The 23252-nt window shown below is 37.3% G+C and overlaps 1 protein-coding gene across 2 annotated transcripts; it reads right to left on the reverse strand.

The window, feature by feature from the left end:
* Positions 1-5187: 5187 nt before the first annotated feature.
* Positions 5188-23029, reverse strand: STARD6 (StAR related lipid transfer domain containing 6). Of its 2 annotated transcripts, XM_004379295.2 has the most exons (7): positions 22336-23029; positions 19671-21220; positions 19425-19474; positions 16139-16265; positions 11233-11350; positions 8901-8994; positions 5188-5919 (listed from the first exon to the last, which is right to left on the reverse strand). In XM_004379295.2, exons 2-7 carry the CDS (start codon positions 19758-19760, stop codon positions 5718-5720), a joined length of 681 nt encoding a protein of 226 aa, XP_004379352.1. In that variant the 5' UTR covers positions 19761-21220; positions 22336-23029; the 3' UTR covers positions 5188-5717. The 2 variants fall into 2 exon arrangements, 1 of the variants encoding a protein (XP_004379352.1); XR_002824565.1 differs by lacking the exons at positions 5188-5919; positions 8901-8994; positions 11233-11350; positions 16139-16265 and having other exon boundaries at positions 19213-19764; positions 20405-21220.
* Positions 23030-23252: the final 223 nt, after the last annotated feature.

Genomic DNA, 23252 nt, shown 5'->3' on the forward strand with positions numbered 1-23252 from the left:
AGTAACAAGCCAAAAGCTGTTTCTCAAAAGGAGAGTAGTTATTTGCAGAGGATGGCAGGGCTTTGCTCCAAAATCCTAAGGGTCTGCACTGCGATTCACCATTAAGGGCCTGCCAAAGACTCCAAACAGCATCTCTAGCTGCTATGGACAGTTCAGGCACTATCTGATCAGCTGGATCATCTGGCCCAAGTGGCCTGCACGGCAGCCTGAACTTCTTGCAGAGTCTTCTATTGTTCTGGAACCCACTCAAAACTAACAGCTTTTTGAGTCGCTTGATAAATAAGCTGGAGTAGCACAGTCAGATGAGGAATATGTTGCTTCCAAAATCCAAAGAGGCCCATTAGGCGTTGTGCCTCCTTTTTAGTTGTGGGAGTGGCCAGATACAATAACTTTTCCTTCACTGTAGAAGGAATATCTCGACATGCCTTACATCCCTGGACCCCTAGAAATTTCATTGAGGTGGAAGATGCCTGAATTTTTATGGGATTAATTTCCCATCCTCTAGCACACAAATGTTTTACCAATAAGTCCAGAGTCATTGACACTTCTTCCTTACTAGGTCCAATCAGCATAATGTCATCAATGTTATGGACCAGTGTGATGTCTTGTGGAAGGGAAAGGTGATCAAGTTCCCTGCAAACTAAATTACGACATAGGGCTGGAGAGTAGATGTAGCCTGAGGTAGGCAAGTGAAGGTGTATTGCTGGCCTTGCCAGCTGAAGGCAAACTGCTTCTGGTGGTCCTTTGAAACAGTATGGAGAAAAAGGGATTAGCCAGATCAATAGCTGCATACCAGGTACCAGGAGATGTATTAATTTGCTCAAGCAATGAAACTACATCTGGAACAGCAGCTGCAATTGGATTCACCACCTGGTTAAGTTTTCAATAATCTACTGTCATTCTCCAAGATCCATCTGTTTTTTGCACAGGCCAAATAGGCGAGTTGAATGGGGATGTGGTGGGAATCACCACCCTTGCATCCTTCAAGTCCTTGATGGTGATAGTAATCTCTGCAATCCCTCCAGGAATGTGGTATTTCTTTTGGTTTACTATTTTCCTTGTTACGGGCAGTTCTAATGGCTTCCACTTGGCTTTTCCTGCCATAATAGCCCTTACTCCATTTGTCAGGGATCCAATGTGGGGGTTCTGCTGGTTGTTGAGTATATCTATTTCAGTTATGCATTCTGGAACTGGGGAAATCACTACAGGATGGGTTTGGGGACTCACTGGACCTACTATGAGATGGACATGAGCCAAGACTCCATGGATAACCTGACCTTCATATGCCCCCACTCTGACTGGTGGGCCACAGTGACGTTTTAGGTGTCCTGGAATTAGTGTCAGTTCAGAGCCAGTATCCAGTAATCCCCAAAAAGTCTGATTGTTTCCTTTTCCCCAGTGAACAGTGACTCTTATAAAAGGCCATAGATCCCTTTGGGGAAGGCTGGAAGAGAGATTAACAGTATAAATTTTTGGCAGCTTATTGGAGTTCTTCTTCAAGGGGACCCGGCCTCTCCTTCATTCAAGGAGTTGTGGGTCTTTAAACTCTCTCAAGTCTGGGGATTGATTGAGGGACTGTGACTCTCTATTCTGGTGATTCGAGTTAGACTGCTGTTCACCTGATCTAGAATTCATCTGTTTGTACAGATCAAGTAAATATTTAGTAGATTGCCTATCTATTTCACTTCTAGGGACACCATGACTAAGTAGCCAGCGCCATAAGTCTATATGAGTCAGACTATTCTGATTACTGCTTTGACTCCGCTGTCCATTACTGTAACCATGCCCACCTTGTCTTTGTCGATTGAGTGCTACCACTTGGCCCCTACTACCATGAGGTCCAATCAGCCCCATTGTCCTTAGGTGTCATATTTCAGTTAGGGCAGTTCCCACTGTCAAATCTTACCTACATAAAATCGCAATCGCAGCAATTTCCTAGAATGCTGGAGCTCCCTTCACAAATTTGTTCCTCACAGTTGTGGTTAAAGGCATGTCCTCTGGTCATTCCATGTGTGGGTCTGTGGGTCTAACCTGATAAATCCAATTTCCCTAAGCCTTTGGATACCTTCTTCTACAGTATACCAAAGTAGGCCTGGTACTTCAATTTGATTTAGTGTAGGCCACTGCATAATCCATGCTTCAGCAACCCAACCAAACAAGCTATTAGATCATTTCCTAACTTCTCAAGCTGGAACACTGAATGAAAAATCTGTGCTTAGTGGACCCATATCAATAAACTCAGACTGATCCATCTTTATGGTCCTTGTACCATTATGCCACACCCTTAATAGACATTCTCGCACATATTCCCGAGGTTTCTGTTTGTACATATTAGAAAAACCAAGCAGTTCTTTCGAAGTGTAGCATACCTCCTCCTGTGTCACACTTTGTAGTTTACCTTTTGGGGCTTGCTGGGACTTAAGTCTAGTTATAGGTCTAGAAGCCAGAATCAATAGTGTGGAATTGTTTTGAGAACATTCAGCATTGTCATGTAAAGCATCTGCCTCAGGCGATGCCCCAGGCAATGACTCAGTAAGGGCTCTTTAGAGGCAGCTGGGCTAGGGCTAATGTCATTAGATGGGAGTGGAGGGGCTAATGGTTCTTCTGGGCAGGATGGTGTAGCAGACAAACAGGAAGTAATCTCTCCAGATGGGAGTGGTTCTGTTGGCAGGAGTGATTCAATGGAATTTACTGAATTGCTGCAATCTCATGATAAAACTTTAACCAATGAGTTGCTTCTTATGGATGAGCACAGAAAGTGGTTTCTTAAGATGGAATATACTCCTGGTGAAGATGCTGTGAACATTGTTGAAATGACAACAAAGGATTTAGAACATTACATAAACTTAATTAATAAAGTAGCAGCAGGGTTTGAGAGGACTGACTCCAATTTTGAAAGGGGTTCTAGTGCAGGTAAAATGCTATCAAACAGCATCGCATGCTACAGAAAAATCTTTCATGAAAGGAAGAGTCAATGGATGCGGGAAACTTCATTGTTGTCTTATTTTAAGAAATTGCCACAGCTACCCAAACGTTCAGCAGCCACCACCCTGATCAGTCAGCAGCTATTAACATCAAGGCAAAACTCTCCATCAGCAAAAAGATTACGACTCACTGAAGGCTCAGACGATGGTTAGCTTTTTTTAGCAATAAAGTATTTTTTAGTTAAGGTACATGTATTTTTTTTACACATAATGCTATTGCACACTTAATAGACTACAGTATAGTGTAAACAACTTTTATATGTACTGGGAAACCAAAAAATTCATGTGATGCGCTTTATTGCTATATACACTTTATTGCGACACAATGGAACCAAACCTGCAATATCTCTGAGGTATGCCTGTATAACCAAGCTCTTGAAAACCAAAGATAAAGTGAGAATCTTGAAAGCAGCAAGAGTGAATCGAATTGTCACATACAAAGGATCCTCAATAAGATTAAATGCTGATTTCTTCTTAGAAACCTTGGAGGCTAGAAGGCAGTGGAATGATGCTTTCCAAGTCCTTAAAGAACAGTCAGTGAAGAATTCTATATCCAACAAAGCCGTCTTTCAGAAGTGAGGGCAAAATTAAGACATTTCTAGATTATCAAAAGCTGAGGGATTTTGTTATGATCAGACCTGCCCTACAAGAAATACAAAAGGGAGTCCTTAAGATGGAAAGGAAAGGACACTAGATAGTAAATTGAAACTGTACATAGAAAAAAAGATCTCCAGTTAATTTCATGGGCAATAAGGGCCAGTTTTATGGTATTTTCCATTGGTAATTCTAGTTGTTATGTCTCGTATTCTTTATACTGACAAATGCATAAAAATAAGTATAAATTGATGTTATTGGACACACGATGTATGAACATGTAATTAATGATAACAGTACAATCCAGGGCAGGGGGAGAAGTGGTATAGGAACCAGTTTTTATAAGTTACTGAAGTTGAGCTCATATCAACTTAAACTAGGTTGTTAGAAATTTAAGCTGTTAAATGTAATCCTCATGGTAACCACAAAGAAAATATCTAAACGTATACACAGAAAGAAAGAGAAGGGAATCGAAATAGTTCAATACAAAAAATCAACTAAACACAAATGATGGCAGTATTAAAGAAAACGAGACAAAAAAAGTTTCAGACACACAAAAAACAAATAGCAAAATCACAGAAGTCCTTCCTTATCAGTAATTACCTTAAATGCAAGTGAATTAAACTCTCCAATCAAAACGCAGAGATTGCAGAATGGATTTAAAAAAAAAAAAAAGATCCATTTATATTGTCTACAAGAGACACATTTTAGGCCCAAAGACATAAATAGGTTGAAAGTGAAAGTATAGAAAAATATTCCTTGCAAATAGCAACCAAAAAGAGCTAGACTGGCCATAGTGATATCAGACAAAATAGACTTTAAGTCAAAATCTGATATTAGAGACAAAGATACCGGGTAGGGGTGGAGGCTTAGCACCTGCTGGGCCTTGCGGACACCAAGGTGGTGGGGTTCAAAGGGAGGATGAAGCTAAGTGATGAGTAGCTGTGCTTTGTACTACTGTTTAAATTTTGTTGCTGCAACAAGTGCAGCAAACGGGAGGGTATACTTACTTTGCCACTGGACCCCACTGACACTATCCCAGTAGGGAAATCAGAGCGTCACCACCTGCTTTTGCCAGCTCCCTCCTTGGTCAGCCTACACCACCTGACAGGGGAATCAGATGCTTCTGCCAGGTAGAAGATGGAAGATTATTTTCCTGCTGAGCCCCACCAACACCACAGGCTGTTGAGTTTCAGAGCACTACTGCCTGCTTGTATGGGATGGGGGTAGAATGTGGTGGAAGATCATCTCCCTGCTGTCCCCTACTGAAAACATGGCAGGGGGGAGGGGAGGTGGTTAGGCTGCTGTTGGGTTGATGTATGGTGGGTATTGTCAGAACATTTTTCTGTTAAACCACCATTTTTCTGATCCTATGCCTAGGGGGGAACAGGATTTTTTTGAAACCTTTTTTTTTGTTTTTTTTTTTTGTTTTTTTTTTGGTGTCTGCCTGTTGAAGGTTCCCGGTTGAAGCCTTCCACAATGCCCTGTCCGGGGAACATGGGAGACAATAAGGAAATACAGAGAGCTCCCTGCTATGTTGTTCCTCAAGTCCCAAGGTCCTAGGCAGTTTTATGCCTTCTTTCCATCTACCCTTGAGTCTTCCTGTGCTTATTTGTTATGTTCCAGGGTTTTTAGTTGTAAGAGGAAGGACTTGGGGACAAATGGGGGCTATTACATCTTGGCCAGACCCAGAAGTTGATTCATGACTTACTTAATTTTAACTTCTAAATGTCATTAGTCATGCATTCTAGCCGAATTCTTTCCAATTTTTATGTTTGTGTTTCCTACAATTTTCAACTTAAGCAGTAAGTGAAAAACAATTTAAAATGTATTTTAATCTTTAATTAATACTGACTTCTGATTGTATCTGCTTATTATTTTATACAGAGCATTTTCAAGAGTAAACAAAACAAAAGATACAGGTGTATTAAGTACAATTGTTATTTAACATTGTTCTTATCTGAGATTAAAAACTACATTTATTGCTGTTCTCTTGTACGACTGTGAGTTCATATTTTCACAAAGTACCTTCAGTAATTAGTACAAGAATACTGGCAGAATAGTTTAACAGCACTTATGCATATTGACTTAGAAGTACACTGAAGTAGGTGCCGCACATGATTTTCTAGCAGAATGGCCTCATTTCTTCTTTAGGAATGACGAATGACTCTTAGGATGGCATGCACATCCTGATGTATTTCTGAGTACCTTTATTCCATCTTTTGCATTGAGGATGACGCTTACTAAGTTGGAAGGCATGGCTGCTTCAATTATTGATGGGGACAGTTTTCCTCTTAATTCTGTCTGGACAAACATCACTAGTTTGGAATATGCTGGGTTCCTGGAAGCAAAGGAAGAGTTAAAAAAAGATAAAGAATTCTTAGATTTATCTATTGGAGTTACAAGTTTATAAGGAGCAGACTCTTGTCTTATCTACAATTGATTCCCTTCATAGTGCATATCATAGGGTAAATAGTTAACTGAACGAAGGAAGGGAAAAAAAGTAGAATGTTTTGCAGACACATCCCTATAAATGAAAATTTTACATAAAAACATTAAGAAAGTAAATAGTCAGAATGTGTCTCAAATGCTTTAGCTTTAGGCAGTTTTTCCTTTTCTGTAATTTCATTGATGTTTTAAATTATAAAAATAATGTATGCTTAATATAAAAATTTAAGCAATTTAGAAGTTTCATAATTATAGATTATCCCTCCCTTACTCCCCGCATTGTGTTCCCTGGAAACAGTGTTCATAATTTGACTGTATCTTTTCAGACTGTTGTCTATGTATAAAGATGGTATACACATGTGCATATATGTATATATACCCCACATATACACACATTTTTTTATAAAAATGAGATATATTCGTTTTTCTCTTAATAGTATATCATGCATTTCCTTCTTTGACACATACAGATCTGCTTAATTTTTTTTTTTTTTTGGCTGTATACAGTATTTCATACTCTATTTAACCAGTCCCTTATTGACTATCATTTAGGTTGTTTCTCACTTGTTGCTACCATAAATCAATCTGCAATAAAACATCTTTGTAATGTATTCATTTGCACTTCTATAAATACTTACGTAAAAGTTCTAGGACAAAGCTTTTGTGCATTTAACATTTTGAAATTTCCAAGTAGCCCTTGTGGAAGATTGCAATATTTTATACTTTCATCCAGTGATTTTCACACTGGAGTATGTGAAGACTTTCCAAGGGGTATGAAAGGATGAATACTTTTAAGGGAATAAATTTCCAAATCCTCAATTTATGTATGTACCTTTTCCTTAAACTAATCTATAAATATGCCTCTGATGGAGATGTAGGTTTCTTCCTCACCCACCAGCCTGTTCACAGTCACCTTTCTCCTGATTTATAGAACAAGGACATACCAGTCATCCTCCCTGAATAGTACTATCGTGCTTTACCCTGGCATATAAACATCTTTGACGTGTCAAAGAGAAAATTTGATCTGTTGGAAGTGAGTTGAGAAAGTGAATGACTGATGACTAGGGCAAAAATCCTTTTACAAGTCATGTTTTCAGTTCTTTGCTTTCAACAAAATTGAAAGATCTAATTATCAGCTGATAGGTCATTAAAAATAATTTTTAATGTAGGCTAGTATGCCATTTTTGGTATATAACTCAGAAGTTCAAGGGATTGAATGATACTGATAAAATTATACTCCTTCCATTTTAAGCCATTGTTTATGTGAACAAAGTTACTCAGTGTCTATCTATAAAAATGAAAAGTAGGAGTAGACTTGATGTTGAATACTGTCTGTTTTATCAGTAAGTAATACATGTCCACGGTTAAATGAAATGGGTGTGACAGTTAGAAGCATGGACTCTGCCACCAATCTGCTTTGGTAGGAAGCCAAGCTTTGCTATTACCTATGTGTGATCTCAACAAAGTTAATGTTTCCTGGCTTCCCTTTTTTTTTTTCCTTCTGTAAAATGTGGATAGCAATACTAACTATTTATAGGGTTATTATGAGTTTCAAATGAGTCAATATATGTAAATTGTTTATAACAGTGCCTGGCACATAGTAAATGTGATCTTAGTTTTGTTAATAATAAGAGATGTGTTTCCAGTAAGTTTGTTTTTTTTATGTTTAATAATTATTTAAAAAAATTTTAATGTATATTTTTTATATTGATCAATGTGTAATAACAATTCCATCTGCCTGGCATATATATTTTTTAACATTTAGCTATTATGATCACAGAAAATAAGTTAAAAATGTTAATTTAAATACGTATTTTTGTTGTAGAGAAGTAATGATAGGTGATTAATAAAAGACTTGAAAGCATAAAATATATTCTATTAAGATAAAATTATATGAGGGAAAAAGAAAAAAGTTTGAGTTCAAGGAGTAAACAAATGATGTAAAATTTCAGATGGTTAAATGTTGTAAGCATTTTTAAATAAATAATGTAATGATGGGTTTCAAGTAGCTATGGTGCTTAGATTCTATCAGATATATTTGCAAGCATGATCTAACCATTTTTCAAAATGTCAATATTTACAGTATCCTGGAAATTGCAGCATTTTCATCAGTTTAAACTTATGAAAAATTTTTGTGTCAACTTAAAAATGTGCGAGGGGGAATACAGGTGTACAAAATTCTTTTCGTGGGTATGAAGGCACTGCTCCAACCAACCATGTGAGTGTCCATTTCCTGATGTTCTTCTCTATGCAGAGTTTCGACTATTACAGTGCCTAAAATGAGAATACTCACTAGCAGTGTTAATGGTCTTGAATCTCTACGAATCTACTAGAACTTTACACACTTAAAAAAAGCTTTCTAATATCCACTAGAGAATACCATCATTACTGATACTATGTTTTATAAGTTTTCTACGTGGCTCTCAGCAGACAATTCATTGGAAAGAATTCATTCCAGGTAAAGCGTTACTTGCTGATAAATGTAAATGTATTATAATTCTACGGAAATTTTATTTTTAATTTAGGAAAATTCCTTAATAATTCACGGAAGTGACCTTAATGGAGAGTCATAAAACATCATCACCAGAAGTTTAGATAAGGGGAAACGTTTGTGTGTGTGTGTGTTTGTGTGTGTGTGTGAGAGGGACAGACTATTCCTAGCAACCTCAAATTATACTTTATAGGGAAGTAACCATTCTGATTATACTTTATAAACAATTATTAAAAAATATTTAAAAAACTGCATTTAGGGGCAGCCTTTGCCCCAACAGAATATGCTGCCGTATATTTCCACTATGAGCCGGGAACCCTTTAGTCGACAAAGAAAAAATTGAACTACAAAACTATTAAAAAAAAAACAAATGCAACACTTACTCTTGCAGAGGTGAACATACGTAGCCACAAGGATGGTTATAACCACGGATATAATTTGAAGATGGAGGATATTCCGGAAAATCCACACTATTAGCTAAATAATTTTAAAAAATAGGAAATGAAACCTATTCCACAATGATGAAAAACTCTTAATTCCAGTAGCATATTTTTAAAAATGTATATCATTTAACTTATTTATTGTCAGCATTAACATTAGTTTTATACATGTGTATGTATGTTTGTGCATATGAATATGCATGCAGGCCAAAACTGAGAAAACACCAGTATGGTACTATGTCCACTCAAACTTTTTTATGCTAGTATTTCTAAAGAAATCCACACTGGAAAAATTGTTAAAGTATCATTTAATTACTTTCTGAGATTTGAAGCAAAAGAAGAAATCACAAAGATACGACTTCTATTAGGATAGTAGGGTTATAGATTTTTGTTATGTTTTTTAAAAAAATATATTTAAAGTGGTTATATGTTGTCAGAAAAGATAGGTGAAAATATCCCCAGTTCTGCCAACTCTCTGAGCTAACCTCAAAATATAATGAAGAATCAGCAGTTTATTTTAAGAACTATGTGGCATAATATCTGTATCGTGTGTGAACGTAGAAGAGAGGCGATTTGATTATTAAGTTTATGATATATTTATATATACCCTTTTAAAAATATAAAAAATTATATATACTTGTTTATCCTGTGCAACTGAGTCCTGCTCTTGTCAGAGAAGATGTCTTCTCCTATATGATTTCAAAACAAGCTATCAATTCTTTGGGGAATACAATGTTAGACGGTAGCTTAGAGATCAATGTGGTTGAATGAATTTCCCATTTTAAACTAGTTGACCTGAATCATCATCTTAACAGAGCCTGTTTTGTTGGCATGACAACATGGTACTGACAGAAGTGATATTAAAATATTTTTTCTGTGTTTAAAGTGGAGATTGTCTGTCTCTTTTTAAAAAAAATCTGTTATTTTCCACAGTCTGGGTGTTTTGTGACACAGTGTGGCAGTTAGCACAGATTTTGGAAAATCAAAAAGACCTGAGTTTTAATCTGGTTCAGCTACTTATTAGCTATGTTATCTTAATTTCTTAACTGATTAATTTCTGTGAATGTCAGTTTCCTCATTAGTGAGATAATGCATGCAACATATTTAACAAGGTGCATACCATAGTAAGGTGCATAGTAAGCTAAAAAAAAAAGAAACATTAAGAAAACCCAGTACTCATCAAAAATTCATTTAAATTGCTTACAGCGAATTCAGTAGTAATTCATGCACTTAGTGACTGATTACCTCTACAGTGATTTTAACCTGTTACTTTTTTACCTCCTGTCTACCAATAATGATAGAAATGGTCTACTTTCAAAATATGGAAAATAATAGATCTATAATACTGTTTTTTTGTTTTGTAGGCAGTGAATATCTTTTTATGTGACCTCACTTAAAAAATGAAACAACCAAACACATGTGCAAGTTATGAACATCAACTCTTAGTGTTATGCTGCAAGTTAGAGCTACTTGAGTTTGAGTGTATTAGGAGAGCTATGACTCAGTTTGGACTCTGCAAGAATACTACAGACATATCAGAGGACCTGAAACCTTGCTGGGAAATAATAATTAACCAAATCAATGTCCCTACCTCCAAGTGTTTATAGTAGGGGAAGCTATTCATATAGGAGTGATGAGATTAAATCAAATTACGGAGAAAAACAGCAAATTATGCCACTGTGCTACCAAAATCCCTTCACCATGAGCTCTCTTAAGTTGTCTGAGTCCAAAGATTCTTATGGTATGAACTGGTATCTTTTGAATAATGTAAGTTAGGAAATAGCTATACATCTGTATATTTTACAGAGTGACACATTGTGGGGAGGACTAGGAATATATTAGAACCTCCAGTTTCTAAAGGAAATACTATGAGCATATTTATATAAAGACCCATCTAGTGGAAATTTTGTCAGTAACTGGATATGCCCATTCTAAGCAATTCAAATATAAAATTATATATTCAAAACTTAGTTTTGTTTCTTTGGAACTTTAGAATGTATACCTTGAAGTTTAGTCTACAACCATCTATCTATACTCAGTGCTGCAAGGTGTATGATACACAAATCCAGGAGATGCCATAATCTGATGAGTATGATGTAAATGATGCCTCTAGAATTGCTTGTCTACATGACACATGTACTTTGTTGGTCCCACTGACTAAATAAAAGCATAAAGGAAATTATTAAAAATATAGTTTTTTCCAAACTATGAATTAAAGGCAAAAATTATTAATGACATGGAAATTTCAAAATGTGGGCAAAATGTTTCAACTTACAACTGATAATCACTCTATTCCCTTCATACTGCTTGATGTGTACTAAGTCGATAAAGTCTCGGGGGGAAATTGAGCCCATGGCAAAACTTTGTGTAATGGCATGACATATGAATGTGTCCTGCAACAAATCAAAACATAAAGATTGCAACAATTATTTTAATTTCTTTGTGTTGATCCCCAAAGAATTTTATTGTATGAGGTTGACCTCTGTTTGGAAAAAGCAGAGCTTTGAAATTTTAAGACCTTATCACCAAATCAGCTTGCATTTTCAGTGTTGAAGGACCATTAGATCTATAGTTAGAATGTAAAGAATTCAAGAAAGGAATCCTGAGATCATCTATTCTTTTTAATTTTTAGATAGAGAAATTAAGGCCGAATAGATTAAATCACATTTACAACTAGAGATAAATGCACAGCTAAAATCCAGGTTTCCTGATTCCCAGTGTAGTACTATTCGTATTACTCCACATTGGCTAGGTATTGTGTCCTAGAAAATATGTTAATTTACCATCCCTGGAGACAAATACTACAAACATTCATAGAGAGGTAAAATAATTCTTCTTACAGTGCAGTGTTATTCAGAGATAACTGTCATATATTGGAAAGGGCCTGCAATTTGGAATCAGGAGACCAGGTACAAGTTGTAGTTCTGCCATGTATTAGCTGTGGTGCGTGAGTAAGTCATATAATCTCTCTCAATCTGTTTTTAAGTTTTTTGACTCCAAGTCCAGTATTCTTTCCACTACTACAGCTGATTTTCAGCAACAGTAGAGATATCTGAAGTGCTAGTGGAACTGTATTAGTGTTATATAATCATGAATGAAACAGTCCAATGTTTGGGTTTTAATTTGTGACAACCAGTGTTTCTCAAACTGAATGTTCAAATCCCAAGGGGGTCGTGGACGTTATTTTTTTTTTTTTTTTTGTGGATAGGAACTTCAGGACCTCTCTACAAGACGAAACTGATTTGCCTTCCTAGGCTTTTCTACAACCTTTCTTCCCTCCCAGACTATAATCAGTTTAATTAAAGGAGGTGAAACTAAGCTACAAGAATTCTAAATAAATGACAAAGTGATGGCAGATATGTGGGACATTTAATTTTTTTAATTTTGATGAGTTGGATTGAAGGTTGGAGAGTTAAAGAATCAAAGACCCTGTGATATATTTGACAAATGCAATCATTCATGAAAATCATAAAAGTTTGTTTTACCCCATCCCCTCACATTTATCACTTTTTTCTAATAAAGTTATTATTCACAAAAACCTAGGACTCACTTTTTTAAAAACAACTTTCCTAAGGTACAATTTACATACCATAAATTCACCAATTTTAAGTGTACAGTTCAATGGGTATACTAGATTTGTGTAATCATTACCACAATCCACTTTGGGAGGACACCTCTGATTCTTCTCTATCCCTCCATCGGTAAGTCCTATTGATTCCATTGCTAAAATGTATGTTTGAAAGCTCTGATTTATCTGTCTCTTCACTGCTACCACCCTAGCCCAAGCCACCATCATTTCTCATTTAGACGTCTATGATAGCCTCCTAACTAGTCTCGCTGATTTCATCCTTGCTCTCTTAAAGTCCACTCTCCATTCAGCTGTTATATCTTAAAAGTGTAAATGAAATTAGTCACTCTTCTGCTTAGCCTCCAATGGCTTCCCACTGAATGTAGACTAGTTTCTCCTTATGACCTATGAGGCTCTTACAGAATCAGATCCCAGCCTAACCTCTCCAACATCACCTCTTGTCACTCTTTTCCTTGCTCTTTATATTCAAACTCTACAGACCTTGTTTTCCTATTCAAGCTCTCTCCAGCCTCAAGGCCTTTGCAATTACTTTCCCCTCTGCCTGCTACACTCTCCCCCAGATCTTTGCATGTCTATTTCCATCACCTCCATCTTGTTATTTGGGTTTCTACTCAAATGTCTCTCATCTGAGAGGCCTTCCTTGATTACCTGCTTATAAATTAGCTTCTCCTGGTCACTGCCTAGCTTATTATCCTTCATACTACTTGTCATTCTGATGACTCCCAGCCCTCATAATACTTAGCATTGCCTGACATTATCTTGGTTTTATAAATTATTTACTTCTGACTATACTATAAGCTCTCTGAAGGTGAACGCAGGGACATTTTCAGTCTTGTTGCCTCATGTATCCCCAGTGGCTGAAACAGTATGTAGTTCACAATAGGTGCTAAAAAAGTATCCATGGAATTAATTGGTAAAAAAGAACATAAGCATTTGTCTGTCTGGGGAGGAGACTGTTGGGAACAAAGTTAGGATCCCCACCCCACCCCCCAAATAGATTGGTAAGAGGGGAAAAAAATCACACAAGCAACAACAGAAATGGAGGATTCCAATACATTACACTTAGAGACGAGCATTATCCCCTTCCCCCACCAGGTAATTATATTTTAATAGTGGTCTAAATTAACGAATGAGCGACCTATAGTGTGCTGCACCAAAGTTCAGGATTGCTTACCCCACTCCTTGTTTCAACCTCTTTTTACCATGCAGTATCCATACTCTCTCATTTCATTATTTTCCTCCTCCTGAGCTTTCACACGCTTGGCAGTTCTCAAGCTGAAAGAACTGAAGAAAAAATTCAAGCCTCAAGTTGCAATACTGAAGGATTCTATGGGCATAATATTGATTGATGCAGGAAGCATAAAAAGAAGATGGAAGGAACACCCAGAGTCACTGTACCAAAAAGAACTGGTCGACGTTCATCCTTTTCTGGAGGTAGCATATGATCAAGAATGATGGTACAAAAGCCCAAGCTTCACTGAAGGCACTGGCGAAAAACAAGTCTCCAGGAATTGACAGAATACCAATTGAGACATTTCAACAATCGGATGCAGCACTGGAGGTGCTTAATTCGTCTATGCCAAAACATTTGAAAGACAACTGACTGGAAGAGATCCATATTTACACCTATTCCAAAGAAAGGTGATCCAACAGAATGTGGAAATTATCAAACAATATCATTAGTACCACACAAGTAAAATTTTGCTGAAGATCATTCAAAAGTGGTTGCAGCAGTACACTGACAGGGAACTGCCAGAAATTCAAGCCGGATTCAGAAGAGGATGTGGAATGAGGGATATCATTGCTGATGTCAGATAGACCCTGGCTGAAAGCAGAGAATACCAGAAGGATGTTTACCTGTGTTTTATTGACTATGCAAAAGTATTTGACTCTGTGGATCATAACAAATTATGGATAACTAAGAATGGGAATTCCAGAATACTTAATTGTGCTCATGCGGAATCTGTACATAGACTAAGAGGTAGGCACTGGAACAAAATAAGGAGATACTGCATGGTTTAAAGTCAGGAAAAGTGTGTGTCAGGGTTGTATCTTTTCACCATACCTATTCAATCTGTATGCTGAGCAAATAATCTGAGAAACTAGGCTATATGAAGAATTTGACATCAGGATTGGAGGAAGACTCATTAACAACCTGCATTACACAGATAACATAACCTTGCTTGCTAAAAGTGAAGAGGACTTGAAGCACTTACTGATGAAGATCAAAGACTATAGCCTTCAGTACGGATTACACCTCAGCATAAAGAAAACAAAAATCCTCACAACTGGACCAATAAGCAACATTATGATAAATGGAGAAAAGACTGAAATTGTGAAGGATTTTATTTTACTTGGATCCACAACCAATGCCCATGGAAGCAGCAGTTAAGAAATCAAAAGACATACTGCAATGGGCAAATCTGCTGCAAAGGTCTCTTTAAAGTGTTAAAAAGCAAAGATGTCACCTTGAAGACTAAGGTGCACTGGACCCAAGCCATGGTGTTTTTAATCACCTCACATGCATGCGAAAGCTGGACGATGAATAAGGAAGATGGAAGAATTGATGCCTTTGAATTATGGCGCTGGTAAAGAATATTGAATATACCGTGGATTGCCAGAAGAATGAACAAATCTGTCTTGGAAGAAGTACAGCCAGAATGCTCCTTACAAGCAAGGATGGCGAGACTTTGTCTCACGAACTTTGGACATATTATCAGGAGGGACCAGTCCCTGGAGAAGGACATCATGCTTAGTAAAGTACAGGGTCAGCCAAAAAGAGAAAGATCCTCAACGAGATGGACTGTCCCAGTGGCAGCAACAATGGGCTCAAGCATAAAAACAATTATGAAGATGGTGCAGGACCAGGCAGTGTTTTGTTCTGTTGTTGATAGGGTAGCTAGGAGTTGGAACTGACTTGACGGCACCCAACAACAAGAAGCTTTCACTCTACCCTTGCCTTCTACTGCTTTTTTTTTTCTCTCCCCTTCTAAACTGTTCTTGCTTCTCATTCTTCTTTCTCTCACCTCTCCATATCTTCAGCTTTCTACTCCGATTACCTATATTTTTCTTTTCTCCTTTTTTCCCTCTCTCTTCATGTCTGTTTAACAGAGATGATGTATTTGAAAGTGTTTCTGAAATTGCAAATCTATATAATGTTATATTATACTTTGTCTTTACTCTTTATAAAACCAAAACTATTTGTTGTCTCTTCTTAGGTCTCCACAATGTGTATCTGCATTGTTCCTGTTATCTAATGTTATATGACTATGTCTACTGATTTCCCATCAACAAGGCATGCCTACTCTTTTTTTTTTAATCCATATGTTGAATCTCCTCATAAGAAAAGCACACATTTCCAAGAGAGCAGACTAGATTCAGAATTTACAAACAAAATAAGCTACTTGGAATTAAGCCCTTGATTAATAAAGAGAGGAGTTTTAAGGCTTTTATAAAGATTTTAACTCAATTTCTATCTATAAAATACTAAGTGTCTATATAACATAGGTTTAGCAAATGCTAATCACTAGGATACAAAACAACTAAAAGGATTATTAATACAGTAAAAGTCCAATATTAAACATCGAATTACCGAATCAATCCTGTGAACCACATTGAACACTTTCAATGACTTATCCCATGTAACTCTGTGTTCAGGTAGGTAGAGAAGTTCAGATAGTTTACTTGTTGATTGTGGAATTATCCCTTCAACACGATAGCTAGAGTTAGCAAAATAAAGAAGATCCAAAATTTAATAAATAAACTAAGTTGAAAATACAATGCTATTACAGTATAAAGGTACACTAACTTAGCAATTAACAGTAAAGAAAACTTTAAGGTAATATCAGCAATTCCATACATTAATATTTAGTTGGAACCAACCAGGTTTATTTAAATGTACATTGCAATAATGAATATGCATTATTTAAAATTCATTTTTTCTACAGACTTTATAATGTTTCTGTAATTGTCTTTTTAAAAGGACTTCTTTCATTTTATTTACGATCATTCTAAAATTTATCTAATCAATTTTTACTTGCTGTATTTATCATAAACCAACAGTAATCGATAAGAAGTTTGTGTAGCTACACAGTAACTTATGGCACCAATTCTTAAGGACGTAATGTGGTCTAGAGCAGGCATTGGCAAACTTTTTGGTAGAGGGCCAGGTAGTGAATAATTTAGGCATTGCAGCCACAAGGTTTCTATTGCAACTAATCAAATCTGCTAGCGTAGTGGGAGAGTAGTTCTAGGCAACATGTAACTGACTGAGAATGACTGTGTTCCAATAAGGCCTTATTTCTGGGCACTGAATCTCATATAATTTTCATACGTCATGAAGATTTTTGTTTTGATTTTGTATTTCAACCATTTAAAAATGAATAAACCATGCTTAGCTTACAGGCTGTACAGATAACAGACAGTGGGCTGGATTTGGGCCATGGGCCACAGTTTGCCAATCCCTGGTCTGGAGCCCTGGTAGTGCAGTGGTTAAGAGCTCAGCTGCTAACCAAAAGGTCAGTAGTCTGAATTCACCAGCTGCTCCTTGGAAACCCTATGGGGCAGACTCTGTCTTATAGGGTTGTTATGAATTGGAATTGACTGAACGGCAACAGGTTTTTGGTCAGAGGTGCTAGTATTATCCTGAATTAGTCTAAATTCTAGCTTAAGATCAACAACTTGGCCAGGTAACTAACATTTGTGTGGGTCTGGTTCATCAATAATATTAAGGTAGTGTGTGAAAACTAGATTAACACTATTTACCAGAAAATTTTAACGAAAATTTTAACAAAAATGAAGTCTGAACAATATTGGATGTACTCTTTTCCCTGATAATCATTCTTATATGTTTATTTTAAACACTATTTAGTATAAAACTTCTCTATATTTTGATAAAAATTCTTTACTAATTACATTGTAAATATTTTCCCAGGCTACAGCCTATTCTTTCACTTTGTTTATTTCTTATGGTACAGAAGTGTTTCATTTTAATGTAGTAAAATTTACTAACATATTCCATTATGGTTTATTCTTTTTATGCCTTCTGTAAAATACCATTTTCTACACCAAGATTATTAAGATATTTTCTTACATTTTATTCTAAAATTTTATAGTTTTGTATTTCACATTTAGGACTACAAAACCCATTGCCGTCGAGTTGATTCCACTCATAGTGAACCTATTGGATGAGTAGAACTGCCCCATAGGGTTTCCAAGGAGCAGCTGGTGGATTCAAACTGCCGACCTTTTGGTTAGAAGCTGTAGCAGCTGTAGCTCGCCTTAGCTCTTAATCACTGTGCCACCAGGGCTCCATTTAGGACTACAATTTTATTTTACATGTAGAAAGAGTAACATTAGATCCTTATCTCACACCATATACAAGACCTGAACAGATACTTGTATATGGTGTGAGATGAGGATCTAACGTTACTCTTTCTACATACGAAATATAACTATATCAGCAGTTTACTGAATCCTTTCACCATTGTTTCGTAATGCCTTATCTGTCACATACTCCATTTCTGTGGAATTACTACCCCATATATTATTGCAAAGCTTATCTGATACTTGAAAGAAATTCCCCAGTAAAGATAGAAACTTATTAAAAACTCTCTAGATTGGAACTGGCTTATAATAAGTCTAATAATACTTTTTATGTCTGTATCTACGTAAGAACCCTGGTGGCACAGTGATTAAAGAGCTCGGCTGCTAGCCAAAAGGTTGGCAGCTCAAACCCACCAGCTGCTCCGAGAGAGAAAGATGTAAAGATTACAGCCTTGGAAACCTTACAGGGCAGTTCTATTCTGTCCTACAGGGTTGCCATGAGTCAGAATCCACTCAACAGCGGTGGGTTTGGTTTGCTACTTGCATAGTCTCTTATGTATGTTGTTGCTGTCAGCTGCTGTAGTGTTGGCCCTGACTTATGGTGACCTCATATGTTACAGGGTACAGCTGCTCTTTTGGGTTTTTGTGGCTGTAATCTTTATGGATGCAGATCACCAGGCCTTTCTTCCAAGGTACTGCTGGGTGGGTTCAAACCACCAAGCTTAAGGTTAGTAGTTAGCACAAATCATTTGTGCCACCCAGGGACCTAGTTGTTTAGATAACAAAGGTAGAGATTATCTCCCTAATAACTGATAAAATGAATGTAAGAAAGCACATCAGCTTTATCCTATAGTAAAAATTGTATTGATATACAAGGTAAGTAAATTTAAGCCAGATGCAAAAAGAGCAAGATTCACAAAATAAGTGAGTTGAAAGAAGTAGTGGACTCCAAAAGAAAAGGAATTTAATAAAACTTGCTTAGTAACAAAGTGCTCAATAACAAGATGATCTGATGGCATTAATATGATACCATGAGTAATAAATGAACAATTCTAAAAAATAAGGTTAAAAGATGTGAGCACAATTTCCCTTAGTGCACTTGCACTTGAAACAACAGCATCCTCAAAATGTCCTTAAAAGCAGCTTAGAGAAAAAACCGCATATATCAGCAAGAGAAATAAAATGAGGAAATAAACTGTACTTTTTAGTGGTTTATTTAATGGAAAGACAAAGGGTTTAAAAGACAAATACTACTTTAGCAAGAAAATACCAATCTGCTTTTCCAGTGATTCTTTTTTTTTTTTTAATTAACTTTTGTTGTTGTTGTCCTATCTTACTTCTTGAAATAGTCACTGGAAGAATTTTTTTTTTCCTGATTTTCTTCAGATTTGAAAATAAATGATTAAAGTACATAATTCTTCTTTAATATTATATTGCAATCTAATGACTTTATAGTTAATTTCTATTTCCTGATCATTATCAAATAATTTGTTAGAGTTAATGAGGCAGTGTTGAATTTAAAACAATGCTTGTAAATAGGAAATTGTACTCACATATTTCCATTGAATTTTTTAGAAGCCTTGCTGGAAACAGTTATCTTTTTCTCAAAGGGGAATAAAAATCCACAAATACATTAGCTGTCAGATACAGGAAAAATGAAAATGAAAAAAACAAAAACAAAAGCGCAACACATTTTTTTGGGGTATGGTTTGTAAAAGAAAATATTTTTTTTAAAAAGTCCTTACAATGAACTGTTTTTATTAAAAAAACAAACACTTGAAACCTATTTGTTTTCTTACTGAAGTTTTCACCACTTTCCAGCCCGCTGTATCTTGACTGTAACCTAAAACTTCTTGAGCAGTTTGCTGGGCAATTGCTTTATAGTCCATCTACCTGCAAAGTTTTAAAATCAAATGACTGGTAAGAGTGTAATCATACAAAAAGAAATTATACAATGCCATATTACATTTTAATACTATTTCTACAGGTCTGGCACATAGCAATGGGTGATAATTTGTTGAATGTATGAATGCATGCATGAGTGCCTTTCTCCTTAATCATAATCTTTCAAATGAGAAAATGTAGTACAGTGGAGAGAGCACAGGCATTGGAGTCAAAGAGACCTGGGTCAAATCCTCTCTTTGCCACTTACCTTTTGTGTGAAACAAGTTAATATTTCTGATTCCCCATTTTTCTCATGTTGTAAAACTGGAGTAACACCTACCTTGTAGAATTAGCATGAAGATTAAATCAGATGATGCACTTAATTGTTCTACCCCAATGCATGACACTTAAGTCATTTAATAATCATTATTACTTTTAACAGCTTAATTATCCTTCTTTTATCTTGTAAACCACTGCAATCTGTTGACTGTGTGTTCCTGGAGATTAATCTTTTTAAAACGAGTGGCAATACATGATCTGACCCCTGGCTTCCTCTCCAGACACACCAACTACCTCGCATTTTGCCCACTAAGCTCCAATCACATTGACCTCCTGACTATTTCTCAAACACAACCTAGCAATTTCCTACCTCAGGGTCTTTGTAGTTGCTGTTCCTTCTCCTTGGAACATTCTTTCCCAAAATGTTCACATGACTGAGTCCTCTTCATTGGTATCTTTGCTTAAATGTCACCTCCTCAAAGAGGATCAAGTTCAAATCAATTCAATTTAAACCCGGGACTCGATGGTAACTGGTTTGGTTTTTTTTAACTGAACCCTTATTAAGGGTTAGGTACTGTGGTAGGTATGGCAAAAACAGTTGAATAAGATACTGTTTCTGCTCCGAATGTGACAACACAGAGCTGGATTCAAATCTTGGCTTTGCCACTAACAACCAGCTGTATTATTTTGGTGAAAATGCTTAATCTCTGAGCTTCAATTTCCACAACTACAGAATGGGGATAATAATGCCTGTATCATAAGGTGGTTATATGGATTAAGAGAGTGAACATACGTTAAAGGACTGAAAACTCTTGGGCCAATTATGGATGATCAAAACGTTTAGATTCTTAAACGGATAAATTTAAACCAACCCTTTACAAAACTCTCCAAAGAGCTGGCTCTCTAAAGCACCTCAATGAACCATTTTAAAGTTTAATTATCAGAACTATTCTTCCTTAGCTGTCACTTAAAATTCTTTAGGTTGGATCACAAATCTATTTTCTCTTGTTTAGTTCTCCAGCAAGCCACAACAGCTAGTTGCCATTTTTTATGTTTGAAAAGATTTAGTAAACCATTAACCTCCTCTTCCCTAGTAGACTGTTTACCTTTCCTAATCTAGTCCAGAATTTTAATAACTATTGGGACTCTTCTCTGAATCCTCATGGAGATCTCCATATCGCTTAACCTGTGAAGGAAGAAAGTAAAAGAATTATTCTGACCCATGAATTGGTTCAGTATATTTGATAATTTCCTTTATATTTACTTACACTTTATATCCTCAATAGGAAACATTTGCCACCTATGCTCCAAGACAGAAGCAAATGGTAGTATGATCAATTTTAAAGATATTGTTTATGAAAAGAATCTTAAAAAAGTTATCTTAAAGAGGAACAGGTTAAAAAGACATTTAGATGGAATGTGGATAAAAATCTAACTTTTTAAGCTCACACTATTCACATTTTTTAAAAATTATACTTTAGATGAAGGTTTACAGAGCAAATCAGTTTCTCATTAAACAATTAATACACATATTGCTTTGTGACATTGGTTGCCAACCCCACATGTCAACACTCTCCCCTTCTCGACCTTGGGTTCCGCATTAACAGCTTTTCTGTCCCCTCCTGCCTTCTTGTCCTTGCCCCTGGGCTGGTGTGCCCATTTAGTCTCATTTTGTTTTATGGGCCTGTCTAATCTTTGGCTGAAGGGTGAACCTCAGGAGTGACTTCAGTACTAGGTTAAAAGGGTGTCTGGAGGCCATACTCTCAGGGTTTTTGCAGTCTCTGTCAGACTAGAAAGTCTGGTCTTTTTTGTGAGTTAGAATTTTGTCCTACATTTTTCTCCAGCTGTGTCCGGGATCCCCTATTGTGATCCTTGTCAGAGCAGTCTGTGGTGATAGCAGGGCACCAACTCGTTGTTCACACCATTAACATTTTACATAGATGTCACACAGCCATCCTTGGCTGGTCCTTGACCTGGGTTTGTCCTAACTTGAACTAGTTTTTTATTTCCTACCAGCAACCTACTTGATATTGACTGGCCTAAAAATTGTACAAATTATTGGAACATACCACTATACTGTAAGCTCCTGGGCTGCAGGGACTGTGTCATATTCATTTTCAAATAACTGGCATTTACCATACTCACTGCCACAATAAACGTGTGTTTTAATTGAATCACTAAACTGAATTTTATAGCTGCTGGACTTTTTCATCTGCTAAGAAAAAAGGGAAGATAAAGTTTTAGCGGGCTGGGGATGGGGAAAAGAAGAGAGAGCAAACAGCAAGGCTACAGTTGTTTTACCTGGTAATACCACTTCGGATGAGCAGGCACATACTCAGATGGAGCAGAGGTCAAGGATATCTTCACAGATCCGGTTAGTGGAAAATAAACACAAACCAATATTGAAATGGCATCTTTTTTTGACACACCACTTGGTTCAAACTGGATTCTTCGCACCTCACATCCTGTCCCAGCCTTGCAGACAGGTTCTCACATGTTGTTAGTGGGTCTTTACATCTGTTTGTATAATCTCCCACTTTCTGGGCTGCCTGACTGGGCCCCCAATCCGTGCTGGGTCACAGCCATTCATTCCTCCCTGGGAGTCAAGGTTCCCAAAGAGTTTGTTAAATCCCATCCCTGGCCAGACTCGGCTCCTCTAATCTCACATCTGCTTTGCGTGGGAGGGCCCGGCTCAGCGATGGGTGGGGAAGACACTCAGGAGGGAGGAAAGGAAATGGTGGGGGAGCTGCCCTCTTGCTGAGACGCTGCCTTTTCTGAGGACGCGGGGCAGGGTGGTCTGAAAGCGAGGAGTCCGAGCACACTCAGAAGGACTCGGGCTGTGGGGCTAGCTCTCGGCCAGCAAGAACTGTAGCCATCAGAGACCCCCAGTCCTTCTCCACGCCCTCCCTCCCACAGCCCCGGAGCCAAAGGAAGCTCAGCCGGTCACCTGCGCAGAATCGCAGAGAACAGCAGTGACGGAGGCAGGGAGGGCGTGGAGGGCAGCGAAGTGGCTGTAATCCCGAAACCCCTAGTCCCTAGAAGGATGGTGAGCGAAAAACAACAACCCCCAGAAGGCGGTGCGAACCAACGCCCGCAGTACCCTTTCCTCCCCCTGCTCGCCCCATCGCCCGAGTGTCGCGCATGCGCACCGCCAGCCAGCGCCATGTTGGGTCGGTTTGAAGGCGAGCGCGGGCGTCGCGCCCAGCTGTGACGGATGA

The sequence above is a fragment of the Trichechus manatus genome, unplaced genomic scaffold (assembly GCF_000243295.1).
Source record: "Trichechus manatus latirostris isolate Lorelei unplaced genomic scaffold, TriManLat1.0 scaffold00063, whole genome shotgun sequence".
Classification (NCBI taxonomy): domain Eukaryota; kingdom Metazoa; phylum Chordata; class Mammalia; order Sirenia; family Trichechidae; genus Trichechus; species Trichechus manatus.